At 52.9% G+C, this 21,631-nt stretch overlaps 1 protein-coding gene across 1 annotated transcript; it reads right to left on the reverse strand.

Moving 5' to 3' along the window:
* Nucleotides 1-1,135: 1,135 nt before the first annotated feature.
* Nucleotides 1,136-20,747, reverse strand: LOC118840363 (zinc finger protein 585A-like). The gene is made up of 7 exons (XM_036747852.1): nucleotides 19,185-20,747; nucleotides 18,315-18,562; nucleotides 15,299-15,430; nucleotides 14,051-14,176; nucleotides 13,516-13,642; nucleotides 13,080-13,175; nucleotides 1,136-5,328 (listed from the first exon to the last, which is right to left on the reverse strand). Exons 1-7 carry the CDS (start codon nucleotides 20,701-20,703, stop codon nucleotides 3,182-3,184), a joined length of 4,395 nt encoding a protein of 1,464 aa, XP_036603747.1. The 5' UTR covers nucleotides 20,704-20,747; the 3' UTR covers nucleotides 1,136-3,181.
* Nucleotides 20,748-21,631: the final 884 nt, after the last annotated feature.

Below are 21,631 nucleotides of genomic sequence, written 5' to 3' on the forward strand. Positions count from 1 at the left end.
CTGCAGAGGAGAAATGGGCCAGATGTGCTAAAGAGGCGAAGTGGACCAGGGATCCTGCAGAGGTGAAATGGATCAGAGATGCTGCAGAGGTGAAATGGGCCAGATGTGCTGAAGAGGCGAAGTGGACCAGAGATGCTGCAGAGGTGAAATGGATCAGAGATGCTGCAGAGGTGAAATGGGCCAGAGATGCTGCAGAGGTGGAAGGGACCAGAGATGCTGCAGAGGTGAAACGGACCAGAGATGCTGCAGAAGTGAAATGGGCCAGATGTGCTGCAGAGGTGAAATGGACCAGAGAGGTTGCAGAGGAGAAATGGGCCAGATGTGCTGCAGAGGCGAAATGGACCAGAGAGGCTGCAGAGGTGAAATGGGCCAGATGTGCTGCAGAGGTGAAATGGACCAGAGAGGTTGCAGAGGAGAAATGGGCCAGATGTGCTGCAGAGGTGAAATGGACCAGAGAGGCTGCAGAGGAGAAATGGGCCAGATGTGCTAAAGAGGCGAAGTGGACCAGGGATCCTGCAGAGGTGAAATGGATCAGAGATGCTGCAGAGGTGAAATGGGCCAGATGTGCTGAAGAGGTGAAAGGGACCAGAGATGCTGCAGAGGTGAAATGGACCAGAGATGCTGCAGAAGTGAAATGGACTAGAAATGAGGTAGAGGTGAAATGAGCCAGATGTGCTGCAGAGGTGAAACGGACCAGAGATGCTGCAGAGGTGAAATGGACTGGAGGGAGGGGAGGGAAGAAAGCCAGAGCCAGGGCTGCCTCCCCGCAGCCCTGACCCTCTGGGACTGACCTGGCTCAGGCTGGAGGAGGCTCCAGAAGTGGCAGCCACTAGCAGCAGCAACAACAAGGGAAAGGAGGGAACGGAAGCGACGTCACACCACCCCTCTCACTTGCCCGTCTTTAGTCTAATCTGGGAAATGTGGTTCAAGGGCCCGGCCACAAGGGCGCGCATACCCAAAGAAGGGCCAGGAACTGGACAGAGGAATGAGGCCCAGAGGGGACGTAGAAGATTCTCTTTCCCCTCCCCCTCCCCAGTGATAAGTAGCCCTGTTTAGCCCTCCCTGCTCCACCCCTCCCCAAAGCCAAGGGCTTAGGAAGGAATAAGCATTTATGGAGTGCCTACTGGCTGCCAGATATGAAGCTTCTCCCATCATCATTTAAGGCCACATTTATTAAAAGCCAGCTGTTTACACATGTCTACACCTGGCATGCAGGGGGCAAGTGCAGAATTAGGGTTAGCCTAGGAAAAGCCATTAGCCTGTGATCTGGGGTTTGAAGGCCCCTGGGAGAGCATACGTGAGTCAACAAGCATTTATTTAGTACCCGAGAATAGTCTGGAATCAGGCTGGGCACAGAGAGCAGAAAAGGGGAAGGGGAAGGGACACTGCAGACACGGTCCGCCCCCCCAGTCTAAGCTGGTGGGGCAACAAGCATTTGTTAAGCACCTAGGACATAGCAGGCAAAGTGCTAACAAGACAAATGATTTGTGAGAGGGCTGCTGAGAGGCTGGCACCAAGGACAGAGGGCAGAAAGGTGGGGAGGAGGCACTGCACCTAGCCCAAACCAGGAGGTAGGGTAGCACCTGCAAAGTACATGGAGAACAGTATAGAATCTGGCACCATGGACAAAGAAGGAGAAAGTGAGAATTGCAGAAATATACTACCTCCCCTGTCCAGGCTGGTCCCCCCTGTGCAGAGGCACCCAGGATTGTCTCTGAAGTACCAGGCAGCACTATGAAGAACTGGGACAGAAGAAGGGCATGGAGAGGACACACACTAGAGGAGATGTCTGGCACTGAGGGCAGAGCGCACAAGCATCAAAATCCACAGACGGAGGAACAAGAGAACCTATGTCAATCTTGAACCAAGTGCCCCTACTGGGGATGGCAAGGTCAGGCATCCATGGGAATGCTATGGTGATGCTGACTTGCTGTAGATCAAAGTGGAACCAGAGCTGTCTCTAACACAGTGGGAGACAGAGTGCAGGACCCCGAGGGTCCTTAATGGAGTGGAGAAAGAACAAGGAGACACTGGAGACAGAGGAAGTCCAGTTAGGGAAGGAAAGAGGGGGGCAAAACCAAAAGAGAACAGGGCCTTTGAAGACAAGGCAGGAGAAACTCTCCAGGAAGGGCGCAGACAGCATGAAATACTGCACATAAAAATGAGGGAAAGGAATAATTTTTAAAGTCAGCCTACTTGGCAATTGCGTGGTCCCCAGTGACTTCTGAGAAAGCAATTCCAGTAGTAATGACAGCATGATAGGTCACAGTGATAACCGAGACCATCTCACTTGAACCCTAACCCTAACAACCCTCTAGGGGTAGAAGCGATCATTGTTCCCATTCCACAGATTAGGAAACTGAGACTGAGAGAGGTCCAAGGGCTCACTCTTGGTTACAAAAGAAGTGTCTGGAACAGGATCTGAACTTGCATCTTCCTGACTAAAGGTCCACAACTCCACCTAGCAGCCTGAGACCATGGAAAAGAATGTCACAGATGCTGGGCTGATAGAGACTCCAATGCCAACTCATCATGTTACAGATGAAGAAACTGAGGACCAGGTGGAGTGGCTTGACCAACATCAGACTCATAGCCATCATCAAAGATGGGGTCCAAACCAGTGTCCTTAACTCTGGCCACTTCACTTTCCATTGGACCCCTCTGACTCTGTGTTAAGGACATGGTGAATGATGAGGTGCTGGAGGAATTGGGCACAGCCAGTTTTTCCCAAGAACTTTGGCTGTGAAGGGAGGAGATGGACTGGTAATGGATGGTGGGAAGGCTCAAGGTGGTGTGAAGTACTTCTTTTAAGTATGAGACTTTCAACATATTTGAAGGCAGTTGTGAAGACTCCAAAGGAAAAGAGGTGATGAGGTCTAGGGTAGGCAGGCGGAGGTGGGAGGGATCAGCCTGATTGAGGAAAGGTGGGTAATGATGCTGAGAACTTCTGAAGGGACTTGAGAGAACAAGCTTCTGTCAAATCTCAGGAGTCTGTCATTACTAAGTATGTATGAGTGGAGTGGTGGGGGGAGTCCAACAGTGGATGGAGGGAGCTGAGAAGTCACTGTGTGGCAAAGTAGGAAGAGGTTCCTTGCATGATCCCTAGAGTTTGCCTTTTGTTGGAATTCTCTCCTTTTCAGTCAAGTCTATGCTGTGGCCAATATCCTCACATTCTTAACATTCAGGGGAATGGAGCTTCATAGGGTTTTCCTTCAGCATGAGTTGTCTGATGTCGAGTGAGCTGTGTACTCTGGCGAAAGGATTTTCCACAGTCATTACATTCAAATGGCTTCTCTCCAGTGTGTATTCTGTGATGGGAAGTAAGAGATGAGCTACGGGTAAAGGCCTTCCCACACTCATTACATTCAAATGGTTTTTCTCCAGTATGAATCCTGTGATGGGAAATAAGAGAAGAGCTGCGGTTAAAGGCCTTCCCGCATTCATTACATTCAAAAGGTTTCTCTCCAGTATGAATATTCTGATGTTGAATAAGCTCTGCCCTCTGGCGGAAGGATTTTTCACACTCATTACATTCATAAGGTTTCTCCCCAGTGTGAATACTCCGATGTCGAGTGAGCTGTTTGCACCAACGGAAGGCCTTCCCACATTCATGACATTCATAGGGTTTCTCTCCAGTGTGAATACTCCGGTGTCTAGTGAGCTGTACACTCAGGCGGAAAGCTTTCCCACATTCAATGCACTCATAAGGTTTTTCTCCAGTGTGAATTCTCTGATGATACATTAGTTCTGTTTTCCGGCTAAAGGCCCTGCCACATTCATTACATTCATAAGGTTTCTCTCCAGTATGGATCCTATGATGGGAAATACGGGAAGAGTTGCATGTGAAGGCCTTCCCACATTCGCTGCATAGATAAGGTTTCTCTCCAGTGTGAGTTCTCTGATGTGCAGTCAACTGTTTGCTTAGGCGAAAGGCCTTGCCACACTCATTGCATTCATACGGCTTCTCTCCACTATGAATCCTACGATGAGAAGTGAGAGATGAGCTTCGGTTAAAGGTCTTCCCACATGCATTACATTCATAAGCTTTCTCTCCAGCAAAACTACTCTGATGAAGAGCAAGCTCTGTCCTCTGGCAGACAGTTTTCTCAAATTCATGATATTCATAAAGTTTTTCTCTAGTGTGACTACTTCGATGTCGGGTAAGCTGTTTGCACCAGCGGAAGGCCTTCCCACATTCATGACATTCATAGGGTTTCTCTCCAGTATGAATATTCCAATGTCGAGTAAGCTGAATGCTCAGGCGGAAAGCCTTCCCACATTCCATGCATTCATAAGGCTTCTCTCCAGTATGAATTCTCTGATGTCCAGTAAGCTGTTTTCTCAAGCGGAAGGCCTTTCCACATTCATGACACACATAAGGTTTCTCTCCAGTATGAATTGTCCGATGGGAAATAAGGGACGAGCTTCGGGTGAAGGCCTTTCCACATTCACTACACTTATATGGTTTTTCTCCAGTGTGAATACTCCGGTGTTGAGTAAGTTCTGTTCTATGGAGGAAGGTCTTCCCACATGCACTACATTCATAAGGCTTCTTTTCTCCAGTGTGAATTGCCTGATGTCGAATAAGCTGTTTATTCAGGTGAAATGCTTTCCCACAGTCACCACATCCAAATGGTTTCTCTCCAGTATGGATCCTATGATGGGAAGTAAGGGATGAACTGCAGGTAAAGGCCTTCCCACAGTCACTACAATCATATAGCTTTGTGCTTTTGTGAATCCTGTAATAGGATGTAAGGGATAAGCTGCATTTGCAGGCCTTCCCATGGTTACTATGTTCACATAACTTCTCTCCAGGATGGGTTCCCTGATGTTTAGTAAGATGCATGCTCTGGGAAAAGGTATCACATTCATTGTATTTCTGGGGTTTGGCTCCAGTGTAAACTGCCTGAGGGAGAATAATGGTTGAACTGTGGTTAAGGGCTTTCCCACATTCATTAAACTGAGAAACAATCCTCTTGGAGCAGCTTCTATTCCAGAGACTGGGTTCAGAATACAGACTGAAGCACATTCTCTGTGCATTACATATTCTCTGCTGTGGAAAAAGGATAGGCCCTAGACTGGTCCTTCTATCATATTTCCTACATTCATACCCACCCACTTTATTAGAAGTATTTCTTTGGGTAACCTTGACTTGCTGAGAATATTTATTCTCATTGATATGCAGTTTCTCTAAGTCAACACCACATTCACAGGCTTCTCTTAGGTTGGAGACAAAGAATTCATTCCATGAGAGTCTCTCCAGGGATTGCTCCATAGAAGTGCCCTGCTTGGGAAATGGCTCCTTGGTTTCAAGGCTGGTAACCCAATCTGAAAGAAATTTAAAAAATACATATGAATAGTTCCCATAGCCACCTGCTATAAACTTTAAAGGGCAGGGATGGGGGAAGAAAAGAGAGACAAAGAGAGACAGAGTAAGAGAAAGAGAGAGGGGGAGAGAGGGGGGGAGAGAGAGAGAGAGAGAGAGAGAGAGAGAGAGAGAGAGAGAATGAACACAAACACTGAAGATACAAATTCAAGCAAGCACTTGCTGACTACCAACACAACCTTATCTCCACCATCCTCAAAAAAGCCTTGCTTGATGCATCCAGTCCACTAGCTATCATCACATGTCTCTCTTCCCTTCTATAATTAATTTGAGAAGACTGTCTACCCACTCATCATTCCACTGACACTGCCAAATCCAATGGCCTTTTCTCAGTCCTCACTGTTCTTAACCTCTGGGGCCTTTGACATTCCTGATCACCCTCTCGTTCTTCATACTCTTCTCTCTAGATTTTTGGGATGCTACTCTCTCGTGGTTCTTCTCCTACCTGTGTAACTATTCCTCAGTTTCCAGTGTGAGATCTCTATCCAGATCACACTATGTAACCATGAGTATCCCCCAAGGCTCTGTCTAGGGTCCTTTTTTCCCTTCTATATCATTTTACTTGGTGAACTCTCATCAGCTCCCATGGATTCAATTATCATCTCTATGAAGATGATTCTCAGATCTATTTGTCCAGCCCTAAACTCTTCGAAATCCAGTCTCTTTTCTCTGTTGGACATCTCAAACTAGATGCCCAGCAGACACCTTAAATTCGTCATGTCCAAAACTGAAGGCTTTATCTTTCCTCCCAGACCCTACCTTCTTCCTGTAGAGGATACCACCATGCTCCCAGTCATCCAGGCTCCAATCCTAGGTGTCATCCTCAACATCACTTTCTCTCTCATCTTCCATACTCAATTAGTTGAGAAGTTCTACTGTTTCTACCTTGGTAGTAATTCACATATATGTCCCCTTCTCTTCTCTGATTCTGGTGCCTCATCTCCTCATACTTGGATTATTGCAACAGCCTTCTCAATAAAGTCCAGTGCCTCTTATCACCTCCAGAATCAAACAAAAAATCTTCTACTTGGCATCTGAATCTCTTCAGCCTTCTAACACATTACACCTGCCTCCAAGTGACACTGGCCTCGTGGCTACTCCACAAACAGTCCATCTCCTGACTGTAAGCATTCTCTCTAGCTGTCCACCATGCCTAGAATGTCCTCACTCCTTCACTTTGAAAACTGACCTCCTTGGTTTCCTTCAAATCTCTCTTCCCCTCCCAGCTTGATTTTTCTTCTTTTTTCCTAATTAAAGGGGCCATCCCTTGACTCACTTCTTAAAGAGGCCTATTCACTGAATGGGCCTTACCTCACTCTAAGTGAATCCTAAAGTGAAGCCTAAAAGAATCAGGGTCTCCCAGGACATCCTGATGAATATCTGGTCACTGGACCCAGGTGGCTCTGGAGGAGAAAGTGAGGCTGGTGACCTTGCACAGCCCTCCCTCCCTCAAATCCAAGTCAACTGCAAGTCATGGCCTCATTCCCCTGATGTCCTGGTCCTCTTTGAGAAGGAAGGACAAACACAACAAAGTCCCACTTCTACAGGAAGTGTCCCCAAGCCTCTCCAGTCTAGTTTCTTTCCTCTGTTGATTATCTAGTTAGCTTTATCTAGTTTGTTTGTACGTAGCAGTTTGCTTGTTGTTTCCCTGATTAGGCTGTGAGGTCCTTCTTTGTATCCCCAGCATTTAGCAGTGCCTGGCACACAGTAGGCACTTAATATATGCTTGCTGACTTAAATTAAGAGTTGCTGACCCCAAGGACCTGACATTTTAATGAGGGAGGTAGCTAGAAGGGAGTTGGGGGAACAAATAAAAATCATACCACACCTGATGTTGCATAGCAACTTACACTTCATAAAACACTTTTATATCAACCCCCACAACAATTTCACAATGTAGGGAGATTGGTTATTCCACTTCCCAAATAAGGAAACCAAGGCTCAGGGTAATACGATGACTTGTCCAAGAACACAAGTCCAAGACGTAGAAGTACGACTTGAACCTGGCCTTCTTAACTATCCTCTCGATGGCCTTTTGGCCAAAGCAAGCCACTTCCCCTCTTTTGTGACCATCCCATGGGGCCATGCTAGACGATGCGTACACTGAGTGAGCAGCTGGGCTGAACTGCTCTTCAGAGAACAAGCATAGCATAATGGAGCTGGGGAGAAGCTACGTCTTCTCCACACATACCCCATACCCCTCTTCTGTCTGCCTGCAGGATTCTAAGACATAGGCAGCTCAGTGCCATAGTGAATTGAGTGCTAGACATGGACTCAGAAAAGCCTCCATTCAAATAAGACACTGAGCCCCAAGGATAGAAAGAAAAACCAAAGTCCCCACCCTCAAGGAGAAGACTTTCTATTTTGGGGGATAGGGAGATATAACATGTATATATACACAAGGTTATTAGGGGGCACTAGAGGCTGGGGGACAATCAGGGATGGCTCATGTAGGAAATGGTGCTTGAGCTAAATTCTGAAGGAAAAAACTAAGCAGAGTTTGGGAAGGGAATACATTCTAGGTTTGGGGGACAGATAATACAAAAACATGGAGAGGTGAAATGCAGTGCCATGTAACAGTCGGAATGTCAATTTGACTAGGTCTTAAAGTCCATGAACGTACAAGAAGACTGTGAAACACAGGATGGGGCCAAGTTGTGAAGAAGTACTGACATATGATCCTAGAGGTAAGAGGGAGCCACGGGAGTTTGCTGAATAACAGAATAACAGTAACAAGATGGAGAGAAGATGGGAACCTGCACCAGGGTAGTGTTACTGTCAGAGAGAGAAGGCAGCAGATTGGAGAAATGTTGTGGAGGTGAAATCTATGCAAGATGACACAAAGTGAAAGTGAGGAGAGATAAAGACATCCCCAAAAAGGGGAAAGGGCCTATCTGCACAAAAATGTTTATAGCAGAAGTTTTTGCAGTGGCTAAGAATTGGAAATTAAAGGGGATGCCCATCAAATGGGGAATGGCTAAACAAGCTGTGGTATATGATTGTGATGGAATATTATTGTGCTATAAGAAATGACAAGCAGGACAATTTCAGAAAAACCTGGACTCACACGAATTGATGCCGAGTGAAGTGAGCAGTACCAAGACATTGTACACAGTAACGGCAACACTGTAACAATAATTAACTGTGAATGACTTAGCTACTCTGAGCAATACACTGATCCAAGACAATCCCAACGGACTGATGATGAAACATACTACTCAGCTCTAGAGAAAGAACTGGTATTGTTTCCATACAGACTGAAGCAGCTTTTTCACTTTCTTTCTTCCATACTTTTTCTTTTACTCAAGTCTTCTTGTACAAAATGACTAATATGGAAATGTTTTACATGATTGCACATATATAACATATATCTGATTGCTTGCTATCTCAGTGAGGGGAGGGGATGGAGAGAGAGAGAGACAAAGAGAAAGAGAGGGAGAGAGAGAGACGGGGGAAGAGAGAGAGACAAAGAGAGACAGAGAGAGTGAGAGAGGGAGGTAGGGAGGGAGAGAGGGAGAGAGGGACAGAGGGATAGAGGGAGAGAGAGGGAGAGAGAGAGAGACTGACAGAGAGAGAGAGAGATACAGTGACAGAGAGGGAATTTGGAACTCAAAACTTAAAAAACCCAATGTTAAAAAATTGTTTTACTATATAATTGGGGAAATATATATATGATAGAGTTAAGAGGCATTTAGGGTTAGAGTTGGAAGGTTAGGGTTAGGATTAGTATATTTATATAGTTATGGTTAGGCTTAGAAACAAATTTAGGGTTAGGGGTGGAGGAGAGAAATTATAGAGGTGAAATCTGTGAGATGATGCCAAGGTGAAAGTGAAAGGCTTTGGTACCATATTGAATCTGGGGGTGAAAGATAGGGAGGAGTCCAAGATGACTGCTAAACTGTGAGCTTGAGCAACTAGAAGGAAGGTGGTGCCCAACAGGTGAGGTGTTGCCAGGGTTTGCTGGTGGTGAGAGGGAGCTTTAGGAGGTAATAAGTTCATGGACTGAGATAATTTTAAATAATATATATCATGAAATTAACGTCCATCAGAGAGGTAGGAGAACCAGGACAAAAAATCACTTCGCAAATACTTAGAAAGAGAGTATTCAGGAGAAGAGGGTGATGGATAGTGTCCAAGGTTGCAGAGAGGTCAAGGAGAATTGAGAAAAGGTACCTGGATTGGAGAACTAAGAGATCACTGGTAACCTTGAAGGCAGCAGATTGGCAGAAAAAGCAGTGATTAAGTGTTTCCTACATGCCAGGCATTGGCCTAATGGATGAGGCGTCAGACACAATAGCTAAGGCAGCTCCTGCCTCTCAAAGCTCCCGATCTAACGGGGAGACAACACACATGGGCACTGGTGGCCAGGAAAGGGGGCTCAGGATTGAAGAATGACTGGGATGGTGAGTAGAGGAAGGAGCTGACATGCCTTGTCTAGTCAAAATGGAAGCTGTGTTCCAAAATTTGAAATAGGGGGTGGGGGGGGCAGGTGGTGAGAGGAGAACCAGAGGGAAGGAATAGTTAAGGAATATAGATGAGAAAGGAAGGAAATCTACAAGATCATATCTAGCAAGGTTGGTAGGGTCTTGTTCCTTAAGGGTGAGGACATGTGGGGCCATGTTGGAAGGCAGCAGGGAAGGAATGGAATGGAATAAGCATTTATTAAGCGCCTACTATGTGCCAGGCAATGGGCTGAGCACTTTACACATATTATCTCATTCGGTCCAGTGAGGGAGGTGTTATTATGATCTCCATTTCGTAAGTGAAGAAACAGGCACAAAGAGGTTAAAGGACCTGCCCAGCGTGTCTATGGCCAGATTTGAACTCAAGTCTTCCTGAGTCCAGGCCTCCTGCTCTGGACAATGAAGCACTCCCAACCCCTTTCTGGGAAGGAGCCAGTTGACAGGGACAGACTGTAGACCGGGGGTGGAGGATTAAGTATGTGTGGGGAAGGACTGAGCTTGCAAGGGTCTCCTCTGAGAGCCAAGGGGGAGGGGAGGGAGATGGGGTTTGTCACAAGTCTGTTCCATGCCATCAAACCGCTTTCTTTGCCTCCCCTGACAGTCTAACAGTATTTCCATTTGGCCCCCATCCCTCCCACCTGGCTAACATCCCAAGGAGAGGTCTGGTAACTCAGCCAGCTGAACACAAGCCTTCGAGAAGAGCCTGGCTCTCCCTACACTCGATTTAATCCCCCAAGTCCACCTCCTCCCCAGATGAGGACCCTAACCACGAGAACTCACAATGGGGAGAAACCTGCTCTGGGATCCTTCGATTTATTTGCTCTGCTAGGAGATCCACCTTTGTGCAGAAGACGAAGACAAATAGAAAAAGAGGGAGGGAGCAGGGCTAGCTTCTCCACCCTCAAGGGTGTCTGAGAGAGCATGGAAAAGGAGAAAGGTGCCTCAGGACTAGAAAGCAGCCGGCGGCCAGAACTTAGCTGAAGCATGAAGGCGCACTCCTTGGCAGAGGCCCAGGTTTGGGTTATCCTGAACCCTTCAAAGACAAATTCGAAAGAGGTCCATAACAAAATGCCTCAAGGATCTGAGGTTAGCCCTGAAGCCTTGGACCTCATTAGTCATGACTGACCAAAGGCAGAAGTGGCATGCTCGCCTGCCCACAACACAAAGCCGGGGGAAGCAGCCACATTAGTCATTTGCATTGGTTCTGCCTTTGCCTGCCTCCCCCACTGCCTGAGGCAGCCCCGCCCGCCGTTTTGATATCGATAGCCCCTTGGGAGCTGCATTTCCACAGGCTTTGACAACACATGATGTCACTCAACTGCTCCAGGAGGGAGGTGCTGTGACTATCCCCATTTGAGAGGAAATCTAGGCAAACAGAGGTTAAGTGATTGCCCTGGAACACACAGGTCAGAATTTGAACTCAGTTCTTCCTGACTCAATCTGCTGTACCTCAGCTGGTTCTACCCCCAGGACTGAGCAGAATGAGGCTGACCCCGCTGCCCCATGAACAGAGCACCCTCAGCACCTCCACCCCCAGCGCCTCCACCCCCAGGACTGAGCAAAATAAGGCTGACCCCGCCATCCCATGAACAGAGCCCCCTCAGCGCCTCCACCCCCAGCCAATTCTACCCCCAGGACCGAGCAGAATGAGGCTGACCCCGCTGTCCCATGTCCCCCTCAGCGCCCCTGCCCCCAGCCTTTCCTGCTCCCCACTCAGCCCATGGTTTTGTCTCAGTATCGTCAGCATTGACCCCGTTCCTTGCATGTAGCAGGTGCCAAATAGAGATATTTAAGTTAAAATAAATACACTTAATAAGAAAAGAAAATTAAGCAGGGACGAAATCAGTAAATCCTCAGTTCAGGACCTTGAAAAACAGGTGAACATTCTGCCACATATCCTCCTAGGACACCTCAGTGTGCTAGCCACTCTCCTCTGGACACTCTGCAGCTGACCCCTGGTCTCCAGAACTGACCACAACCCCTCAGAGGAGGCCTGAGGAGGGCAGAGCTCAGCGGGACTCTCCCCTTGCTAGTCCTGGAAGCTGGGCCTCCCCTGATGGAGCCTGAGGTCACCTAGGCCAATGCTGACCCCAAATTACTTTTTGGGCCATTGAATCCCGTAGCTCTTTCTCAAAACAACCACTGTCCATCTCTACCTCCCACAATTATCTGTGGCTTTATCCCCGTCATACATGGAATTGCTCAGCAGTCTGGGGACAAGCTCAGATCCTAGGAGGCCGTCCTGGAGGCCCCCCTGGTATGCTGATGTTGAAACCTCCCCAATTCCTCAGAAAGGTCAGCCATCCAACCAGATCTGAAGCCATTGGCTCCTGGCTTAATCTGCCCTGACCTGCTCTGGATGACTCCTAGATGGCTTGCCCAGATCTAAAAAGGGGAAAGCTAGTGAGAAATCCATTTCCAAACCCATAAATAGTGAGTATTTATAGGGGTTTGCAAACTGCAGTGCAAGCCTGTCTCCTGGATCCTCACAACTACTCAGGGAGGAAGGGGAGGCTGTCATGATCCCGACTTAACAGGGGGGAAACAGAGGCACAACTGGGGAAGTGATTGCCTAGGGTCACCCAGCTACTAAGCTCCTGAGACTGGATGTGAACGCATCTGTAGGAATTAAAAAGGAAAGGACACACAACGTGCCACTGATATTTCTGCCAAGAACCAAACCACCCCATTGACAGGAACATGCCTCGAATGCATCCCCAGAAGGGAAACGTGCAAAGAACAGACAGAAGTTCTGAGGAATTCTGGCCTAAGGAATAACTGGACAGCCACTGAATGTCAGCTCTATGGGGGAGGGAGGCGGCACAGCAGCAGCACTGATGCTCCCCTTGGAGCCTGGGCCAGGCCAAGGAGCCTTCAGACCTGCCCAAAGCCATGAGTCCGGGAGGGTGGGAGGAAAGCAGAGGGGCAAGCCCAGGAAGACCACTGCCATCCTGGGGGTCCACAGAAGGCCGGGGGTAACAGAGGAGGAATAGCCCAGAGGCCCGAGGACAGACCTATAAGCTCCCCGAGTGAGCTTGGGCCTGAGAGCGCACCTGCACGCTCACTCATTCTCTGTTCATTCCTTCATCCATAAGCAAGGGCATGTGAGGGCGCTGCCAGCCTGGCTGAGCTACAGAAGTAGGGAGAAGAGGGCTCCAGGGTAGCTCCTCCTCCCCCATGGGGATGACCAGCCTCCCTCATCTGCCCACAGTGCGCTCTCTCACACTCACCCATGGAGCTGCCCCCTGCACCTTCTCCTTCGGGAGTCCAAGGGGCTTCCCCTCGCTCCAACTGGTCCATCACATTGGGCTGGGAAACAGCGAGTCCTGGTGATGAGAAATGGGAGAGTCCTGGGGACAGCAAGCTGCCTCAGGTCCAGCCCAGCCCCTCTCGCTGGCACAAGGCAGCAGGCTCAGGGTGCCCAGGAATGGCCCACTGGCTCCTGTCCTGCCTCCAAGGAGCTGCCCAGGGACTTTCAGGGACAGTCCTGGACCCAAGGCAATGGCGGGGACTGAGGACCCATCCTTGGGAAGGGAGCCAGGAAAACCCTTCCACCTGTGAACAAGGCAGTCCCAGCAGGACCCCCATGACTCTGTCCTCAGCTGAGGCCCCTGCCCTCCCTCCAAGGGGCAGTGTTTGGGTCCCAGGAGAGCCTGGGGTCCTCACCAAGGCAGATCATGTTCCTGTAATTCTCCAGCATCACCTCACAGTAGAGAGCCTTCTGGGAAGGGTCTAGATGCCCCCACTCCTCATGGCTGAAGGTCACAGCCACATCCCTGAAGGTCACTGATCCCTGAAACACCAAATGCTTTTGTCTGGACTGACCTGTCGGCCCAAGGTCTGGAGGGGGGATGGGGTCCTTCCAGATGACCGATTCAGTCTTATTTGAGAAGGACTAAGTGCCCCTGTTTGGTCTAAAACATAAGAGAATGAACAGAGACACCAGGGCAGCTTCATGGGGTCCTGGAAGGAATCCCCCTGGGCCCTTAGTTCCATTATCTGGGCCTCCACCCCAGCTCCTTTCTGAGCCAATAAGGCAGTGCTGCCTCTATTACTGGGGGGGGGGGGTAGCAGGGGAGAGGAACCTCAGGCTCCCTGGACTCTCCAAGCCCATCCCCCATGGTCCAGAGGTGACCCAGGATGGAAAATGCCCAGGGTGGGACGGCAGGGGTCACTCAGGCACTAGGAAAATACCACTTACCTGAAGGGCCCTAGAAGTCAGAGGCCAAAGGGCCATGGCTGCTGCAGAGGTGTCCAGCAGGAGGAGAAGGGAAAGCAAGGAGAGGGAGAGGAGGGAGAGGAGGAATGAGAGAGGAGGAAGAGAGAGGAAAAGGGATGAGAGGGGAGGAAGGGACAGAGGAGGAGGGAGAGGGGGAGGAGGGATGACAGTGAGCAGGGGAGGAGGGGGAAGAGGAGGTATGAGGGAAGGAGGGAACAGAGGAGGGAGCAGGAGGAGAAGGAGGGGAGGAGGGAGAAAGGGGAGGAGGGAGGAGGCAGAAGGAGGGATAAGAGTGAGCTGGAGGAGGGGGAGGAGGAAGGGGAGGAGAGAGGGAGGAATGAAAGTGAGCAGGAGGATGAGGGAGGAAGGATGAGAGTGAGCAGGAGAAGGAGGGGGGAGGAGGGAGAAAGGGGAGGAGGGATAAGAGTGAGCAGGAGGAGAAGCGGGGAAGGGGAGGAGAGAGAGAGGAATGAGAGTGAGCAAGGGGATGAGGGAGGAAGGATGAGAGTGAGCAGGAGGAGGAGGGGTGGAGGAGGGAGAAAGGGGAGGAAGCAGGAGGCAGGAGGAGGGATGAGAGTGAGCAGGAGGAGAAGGGGGGAAGGGGAGGAGAGAGAGAGGAATGAGAGTGAGCAAGGGGATGAGGGTGGAAGGATGAGAGTGAGCAGGAGGAGGAGGGGGGGAGGAGGGAGAAAGGGGAGGAAGCAGGAGGCAGGAGGCAGGAAGAGGGATGAGAGTGAGCAGAAGGGGGAAGAGGAAGGGGAGGAAGGCGGAGGCAGGATAAGGGAGGAGGGATAAGAATGAGGAGGAGGGAGGGGGAGGAGGAAGCAGGGGGATGAGGGAGGAAGGATGAGAGTGAGCAGGGGGGGAGGAGGGGGAAGGAGGAGGGCCAGAGAAGCTAGAGCTGGAGGAGAGAAGGGAACAAAGGTGAACAGGAGCCGGGGCTGGAGGCCACCAGGCAGGAAGGAAGATTTGGTCCAGAAATCCCGGGGCTCTGGAGTAAGAACTGGGACGAAAGCGGTATACATGGACATCCTACTATATACCCAAGATGGAAAGATCACCGAGACACCGGGAGGAGACCAGATCCCAGATACACAGGAGGGAGGGGTGAGATCATGGAGTGAGGGAGGAAGGGGGGCGGGGTACAGAGGTCAGGGTCAAAGGTCAGAGGTCGGAGCTTCTCTTCTGATGGGTGGACCTCTCACCTCCTGGGCTGCGGCTACTCCATACACCGGAACTGACGCCCACCCAGCCACCCGGAAGCGACGCCTGCCCTCTCCCGAAGCCCGCCCCTCGGCTTCCCTCGGCCGTAGCCTCGCCCCTCTTGTTCACGTCACCGCGGCCTGCCCGTTGCCATGGAAACTGGGGGAGGTGTGGAGGGACGATGAATGCCCAGGCTGAGCCGCGGGTCAGGAAGAGAGGGGAAAGGGGATATGCATTTATTAAGGGACTACTGTGTACCAGGCACTGGACTAAGGGCTTTACAACTGTTATCTCATTCAATCACCACAACCACCCTGGAAGGGAGGTGGAGCTCCCACCTCTAGTTTACATACGAGGAAACTGAAGCAGAGGGGAAGTGACTTGCCTACGGTCACACAGCTAGGACACGTCAGAGGCTGCATTTGGACTCAGGTCTTCCTAACTCCAGGCCCTGCTTACTTCCTAGCCGTCTTACCAAGCTTTCTCCCAGCCTGTTTTCCCATCGGTAAAATGGAGACCATGAAAGCCCCAGGGTTGTTGTGAGGCTCAAATGAGAGAATATCAGTCCAGTGCCTGGCACAGAGGTGCTTGTTAAAGGCTTGTTCCCTTCCTCCTCCCCTCCCCTCACTGAGCAGCTCAGGGGAGCAGGACTGTCATGAGTGCTTGTCCTTGGTCCCATTTCACAGAGGAGAATGTTGAACCCCAACCTCAGCTTTAGGTCTTCCAGACTTCAGCACACATCCCCCCCCATCCTCCTTTTGGCTGGTCTCCTCTTACTCCTTTTCTTCCCCTCTGCCATTATTCAAACAGTGAAAGGTCCCGGCTTGGCCACCCATCTACCCCGCCCCCCCCCCCCACCGGTCTGTACTCTCTCAGGGCTTACTTCCCATGTTCTGGGCCCTGTCAATGCAAGTCAGGACTGAATTTCGATTCAACTTTCAGGTCAGCCACCCCTGGTGCCCAAGGGCTCAGGCCCATCTGCTTTCTCTTCCAACCTCTGCCCTCCTGCCCTGGAGATGACAGAATTGGGGGAAGGCACAGCTGACCCTCCATTTTCCCAGCCCCTTCTCTTCCTCTGAAGAGCAGAGACTCCCTGACAAGAGGCCTTCATGAATGCCTCTCTGCAGCTTCCCCTCCTTCACTCCTAGTCTGCCCTCTCCCTCTCAGGATGCAGAAAGGGTAGGGCTGGGGAGGAGGAGGAAGAGAAGTCGGGAGGCACCTGGGCTTCCCTGATTGGGGAACTCAGTGCTGAAGATGTGAAGAGGGACTGTACCCAGATTGTGTGAAGAGACTGCAGAAGGGCAGGTCTGGAGCCAGATGCCCTGGGCCCTCTCCGAGCCTTCATTTGGCCTCTATGGTGCTTCAGAATTCTGCATCAAGGACCCTGTGCTCATTGCCAACTCTAACCCTAAAATGCCCCTCAAGGATCCCTGTCTCCACATGGTCCTTCCCTATCCTGGCTGCCCTCCTCTAGACTCTCTGGCTTCTCAATGTCCTCCCTAAAATGTGGTGCCCAGAACTGACACTCACAGCCCAGGTAAAGTGCAATCACCTCCCTCCCTGCTCCTCGGATTTCAGCCTCTCTCAATGGAGAGGGGCTTTGGGGGCTAGACTTCTTGGAGTTTGCAGCCCACTAACCCCCCTTCCCACCCAGCTCCTCCACCTTCCAAGCTGTCCCAGAGTGCGATGGCTGACGTCCAAAGCTAGGCTATTTCATCATTTGTCAGTCAGTCAGTCAGTCAACAAGCATTTATTAAATTGCCTCCAAGGCTCCAGACGTGGTACTACATACTGAGGATACAAATACAAGCAAACGGTTTGTGCCTGCTTGGAGCTCACATTCTAGTGGAAGAAGACAACCCATAAAAGGGGGTGGGAGAAGGCAGGTGAAATGAAGGAGGGGTGGGTGAGGCAGGGCGTCCCAAAGGATGCCTTTCGTCCTGGGTTGGCTCCATTCCAACCCTCGGATTCGGGGATTCTGGTCCTCCTCCTGTGAATCTTGTAACCTTGGAACATTTACCCCTCCTGACTGCTCACCTCTCCTGTACTTATCGCCCACATACTGGAAAAAACAATGAAATCTCCCATGGCTGCCCATCACTTACCAGGTCAAATTCCAACTCTTTAGCCCGACATTCAAAGCCTACCAGAGTGTGGTCCCTCCCCACTTGCCTCTCTTCTCTTCTCTCCACACTGATCTCCCACAGGGGGCGGGGGCAGAACCTGCAGCCTTGAGGACACATATGCCCTCTAGATCCTTGAGTGCAGCCTTTTGACTGAGCCCAACTTTTACAGGATGACTCCTTTTATGAAGGGGATTTGTTCTGAAGTTTGAATTAAGTCAAATGGCCACACTCAAGGAACTAGAGGGCCACATGTGGCCTCGAGGCTGCAGGTTCCCCACCCTTGCCCTACCCTCTTCACCTCTGCTCTCCTGCAGGTATCAGGTCTTGGAGTGGAGAGTGCAGCATTTGCTGCCATCCATAGGTGCACCCAGTTGTCACCACCCTTCATTGGTCCCATTACTCTTGGAGTCCAGAGAGTGAGGAAGGGGCTAGAGATGCATTGCTACCCAGCCGGGGCATTTCAAAAGGATTTTATGAATGCACCACTTTTTTTTCCTTTTAACAAAAAACCAAAAAAATCTGGGGACAGTCACAGAGGAGGCTCCCAGCTCCAAAAAAGGGCCACATACAGCAGGCATACAAGGCCAGCCTGGGGCCACCTTCCCCCAGGTCGGAGGATTGCCCACCGCCACACTTCCCATGCAGGGAGTCCAAGGCTCAACATAAGAGTGGGGAGGGTGGGGGGTTAGGGAGGGAGGGAAGGCTTGAGTCTCATTGTAGCTCTAGAATACTAGAGGTCACCCAGGTAGATGCTAGCCAGCCACCCGACCGCCTTCCCCTAGCAGAGTCCAAGGTTCCAGTAAGGAGAGTGGCCTTGGACATTCTGGGGGCCACAAGGGTCTCTTAGGAGTCTCTGGCTTAGGAACAGGTTAGGGTGGCTGTGGGAGAGCTGCGGGCTGGGCAAGGGGTCAGGGGGCAGGGTGGGAACTGAGATGCCTTTCCAGTAGTGTACGGTGGGAGAAGACCTTGGCACAGAGCGGGCAGGGAACGCGCTCCGGCCGGTGCGTGCGCATGTGCACATTGAGTGAACTCTTCTGAGTGAATCGCTTGCAGCAGACAGAACACTGGAAGGCCCGGACCCCCGTGTGGGTGACCATGTGCTTGAGGAGGTAATCTCGGAGTGAGAAGGAGCGCCAGCACACTGAGCATTGGTGGGGCTTCTCCCCTGGGAAATCGGGAGAAACTCAGGGTCAGAAGGGCCGGGCTGAGCACCCCCACCCCGCAACTGCTCCTCAGTAAGTCACATCCCAAGGCGGGCATTCAGCTCCTCTCTGCCCTCTCCACGGTCTCAACACCATAGCTCCCACTACCACCGCTTGGCCAATTACTTCCAAGACACTATTTCCAGTCCTGATTTCTATCTCAAGCGTGTCAATTTGCCGGGTGGGCATTTCCTGGGTCATCTCCCTCTCTGCTCTAAGTCTGGGATGGGGCCAAGCCCTGGCTCCCAAAGTCACACAAGCTCAGGATTGCAAGTCACTTCAAAGACTATCTGGTATAGCCTGTAAGGAACATCCCGGCTGGCTTACACAACCCCAGCTCTGCCTCTCTGCAAGAAGCCCGTGCCCTCTAGGTATGGAGAGCCAAATGAAGCTGGGTCCCTGGGAAGCTTCCTCCGCAACAGGTCCCCTCAGGTCCCGGCTTTTTTCTCTTCCCTCTCGAGGCTTAAACTCCTCCACTTTCTTCCCCTCTTTGCCATAGGACAGGCTAACTCCTAATTCGGTTGGCCACACTGGGCTCCTCCCCTGCACAGCCCCGCCCCCACCCTGGCTAAGGTCTATGCTTACCCGAATGAATAAACATATGCTTCGTGTAGTTCTTGCGGGAGCTGAATGTTTTCTGGCAGTGGCTGCATTCATAGGAAGGCAGCTCTGGGGGCCGTGGCCCTGGGCCAGGGGGCGCAGGCGGACCAGGACCCTCGCCGTGTTGGATCTGTATGGGGCCTAACCCTCCCAGGCTCGCAGCTGCCGAGGCAGGGGCAGCAGAGACCCCGCCTCCGCCTCCTCCTGCAGAGCCTTCGGGCTGGAGGGGGCTGAAGAAGGGCGGAGGCTGGGGGGGTCCCGGGGGAGGAGCTGGCAGGTGGAAGGGGAAGAGGCCAGAGGCCCCTGCGCCCTTCACCCCAGCGGCGGTGGGGCCGGAAAAGCCCAGAGCGCGGGGCTCAGGGGGCCGAGGTCCAAAGCCGGAACTCGGAGGCGGCCCCAAGCTGCAGTCGGGCCGAGCGGGAGCCTGGGGGGGGCCGTCTAGAGCCGGGGGAGCCGCATCCCGGGGGCCCCCTTCAGCCACCTCCTCGTTGGGCCACACGGGGATAAAGCTCTCGGGGAACACCTCTTCCGACGACCCGCCAAAATAGTCTCTCCCCGCGGGGGGGTCTGTGGGGGTCAAATCCGGCACTGCGGTGGGGGGTTCCTTCCGGGGCTCTTTAAGCCCCTCGCTAAAGAAGCCTCCCCCACACTGACTGAAGCAGCCTCCCCCGCCGCCCTCCTCTTCCTCAGCCCCAGCCTCCTCCTCGTCCTCGTCTTCATCCTCGTCGTCCTCCGCCCCATCCCCCTGGCCCGAGCCCTCCCTGGTGCCCTCTGCGCCCCCTGGCCCCGCGGTGGCTGCCCGGGCGGGCGAGGCCTCTCCCTCCTCGTCCTTGACCACTACGGGCAGCGGCTCCAGCAGCTGCAGGCGCACGGGCTGCCTCTGCTTGCGGCTGTGACAGCCGTGGGGCCCCGCGTCGGCCACTGATGCCGCGGCCACGGTCCGCTGCTGCTGCGCAGAGAGCAGGTCGCGGAGCTTGTAGCGGACCTCGGCCCCCGGCCCCGGCGCGCAGAGCTCGGCAGAGGCGGCCGCAGCGGCGGGCCCCGGAGCCCCGTCCTCCGGCCCCCGCGCGCCGGCCCCGCGCGCCTGGGAGATGATCTGGGTGCACTCGTCGATGACAGTCTTGATCTGCAGGATGGAGGCGGCCGTGAGCACCTGCAGCGCCTCGCTCTGCGCCACCACGAGCGAGCCGCTGTACAGGAACTCGACAAGCTGGCGCACCGTCTGCGCGGGCACCACGGGCGGCACCAGGATCTCCGAGTGGCCCAGCAGCAGCTTGTCCTGGAAGAAGGGCGAGCCGGCCGCCAGCACGCAGCGGTGTGCCCGCAGCGAGGCCTCCCGGATGCGCACCGTCACATCGCAGAAGTGGCCGCCCAGCCGCTGCCCGTTGAGCGTCTCCAGCAGCGAGCGGGAGAAGTTCTGCAGGTGGATGTAGTGGACCGCCTCCGCAGCCGCCGCCGAGGCTGAGGCCGTGGCTGTGGCCGTGGCCGCCGCCGAGGCCGCCATGGCCCACCCCCTGCGCCACAGACGGACAGAGAGTGAGGGGGGGGCCAGATGGGCCCGGACAAGGTCGTCCCGCCTGGGGTCCCTCTTCTGGACAAGACCTGGTCCCCAATGGCCCGGTTCTGAGACTCTGCCCTTCAGGAACCCCCCCCCCCATCCCAAACCTGGACACACCTTCTCCAAAGGGCATGGGACAGCATCTAGCACCCTGGCCCCGGGCCAGACCCAGATGCACCATGACTCCTGTGGCAACTCTCTGGGGAGATTCACCCACCCCTTAAGGTGCTGCTGGATCAAGCCCCCACACTCATCCCACTATACACATGTCCATTGGTCCTGCAAAGCCCTCTTTGTCACCCCCATATCCTCACCTGCCCCCACAAGGAAACCTGTCACAGACACACCCCACAATGTCCCCTCGGCCAGTGCCCTCCATGTCACACATGCCCTGGTCCCTTTCCCTGTCAAAGCACCACCCCGGGGTCCAGTCCCCTTCCCACAGCGGCCCCAGTGTCCCACCCCTTAGGTTCCCCCGGCCCCGCAGCGCCCCCTCTGGTCCGGACCCTCCTCAGTTGCCCTTGTGTGCCACCTTTTAGGTTCCTCCGGCCCCGCAGCGCCCCCTCTAGTCCGGCCTTTCCCCAGAGTTGGCCCTGTGTCCCACCCTTTAGGTTCCCCCGGCCCCGCAGCGCCCCCTCTAGTCCGGCCTTTCCCCAGAGTTGGCCCTGTGTCCCACCCTTTAGGTTCCCCCGGCCCCGCAGCGCCCCCTCTGGTCCGGACCCTCCTCAGTTGCCCTTGTGTGCCACCTTTTAGGTTCCTCCGGCCCCGCAGCGCCCCCTCTACTCCGGCCCTTCCCCAGAGTTGGCCCTGTGTCCCACCCCTTAGGTTCCCCCGGCCCCGCAGCGCCCCCTCTGGTCCGGACCCTCCTCAGTTG

This window comes from Trichosurus vulpecula, chromosome 2 (assembly GCF_011100635.1).
Source record: "Trichosurus vulpecula isolate mTriVul1 chromosome 2, mTriVul1.pri, whole genome shotgun sequence".
Taxonomy (NCBI): Eukaryota; Metazoa; Chordata; class Mammalia; order Diprotodontia; family Phalangeridae; genus Trichosurus; species Trichosurus vulpecula.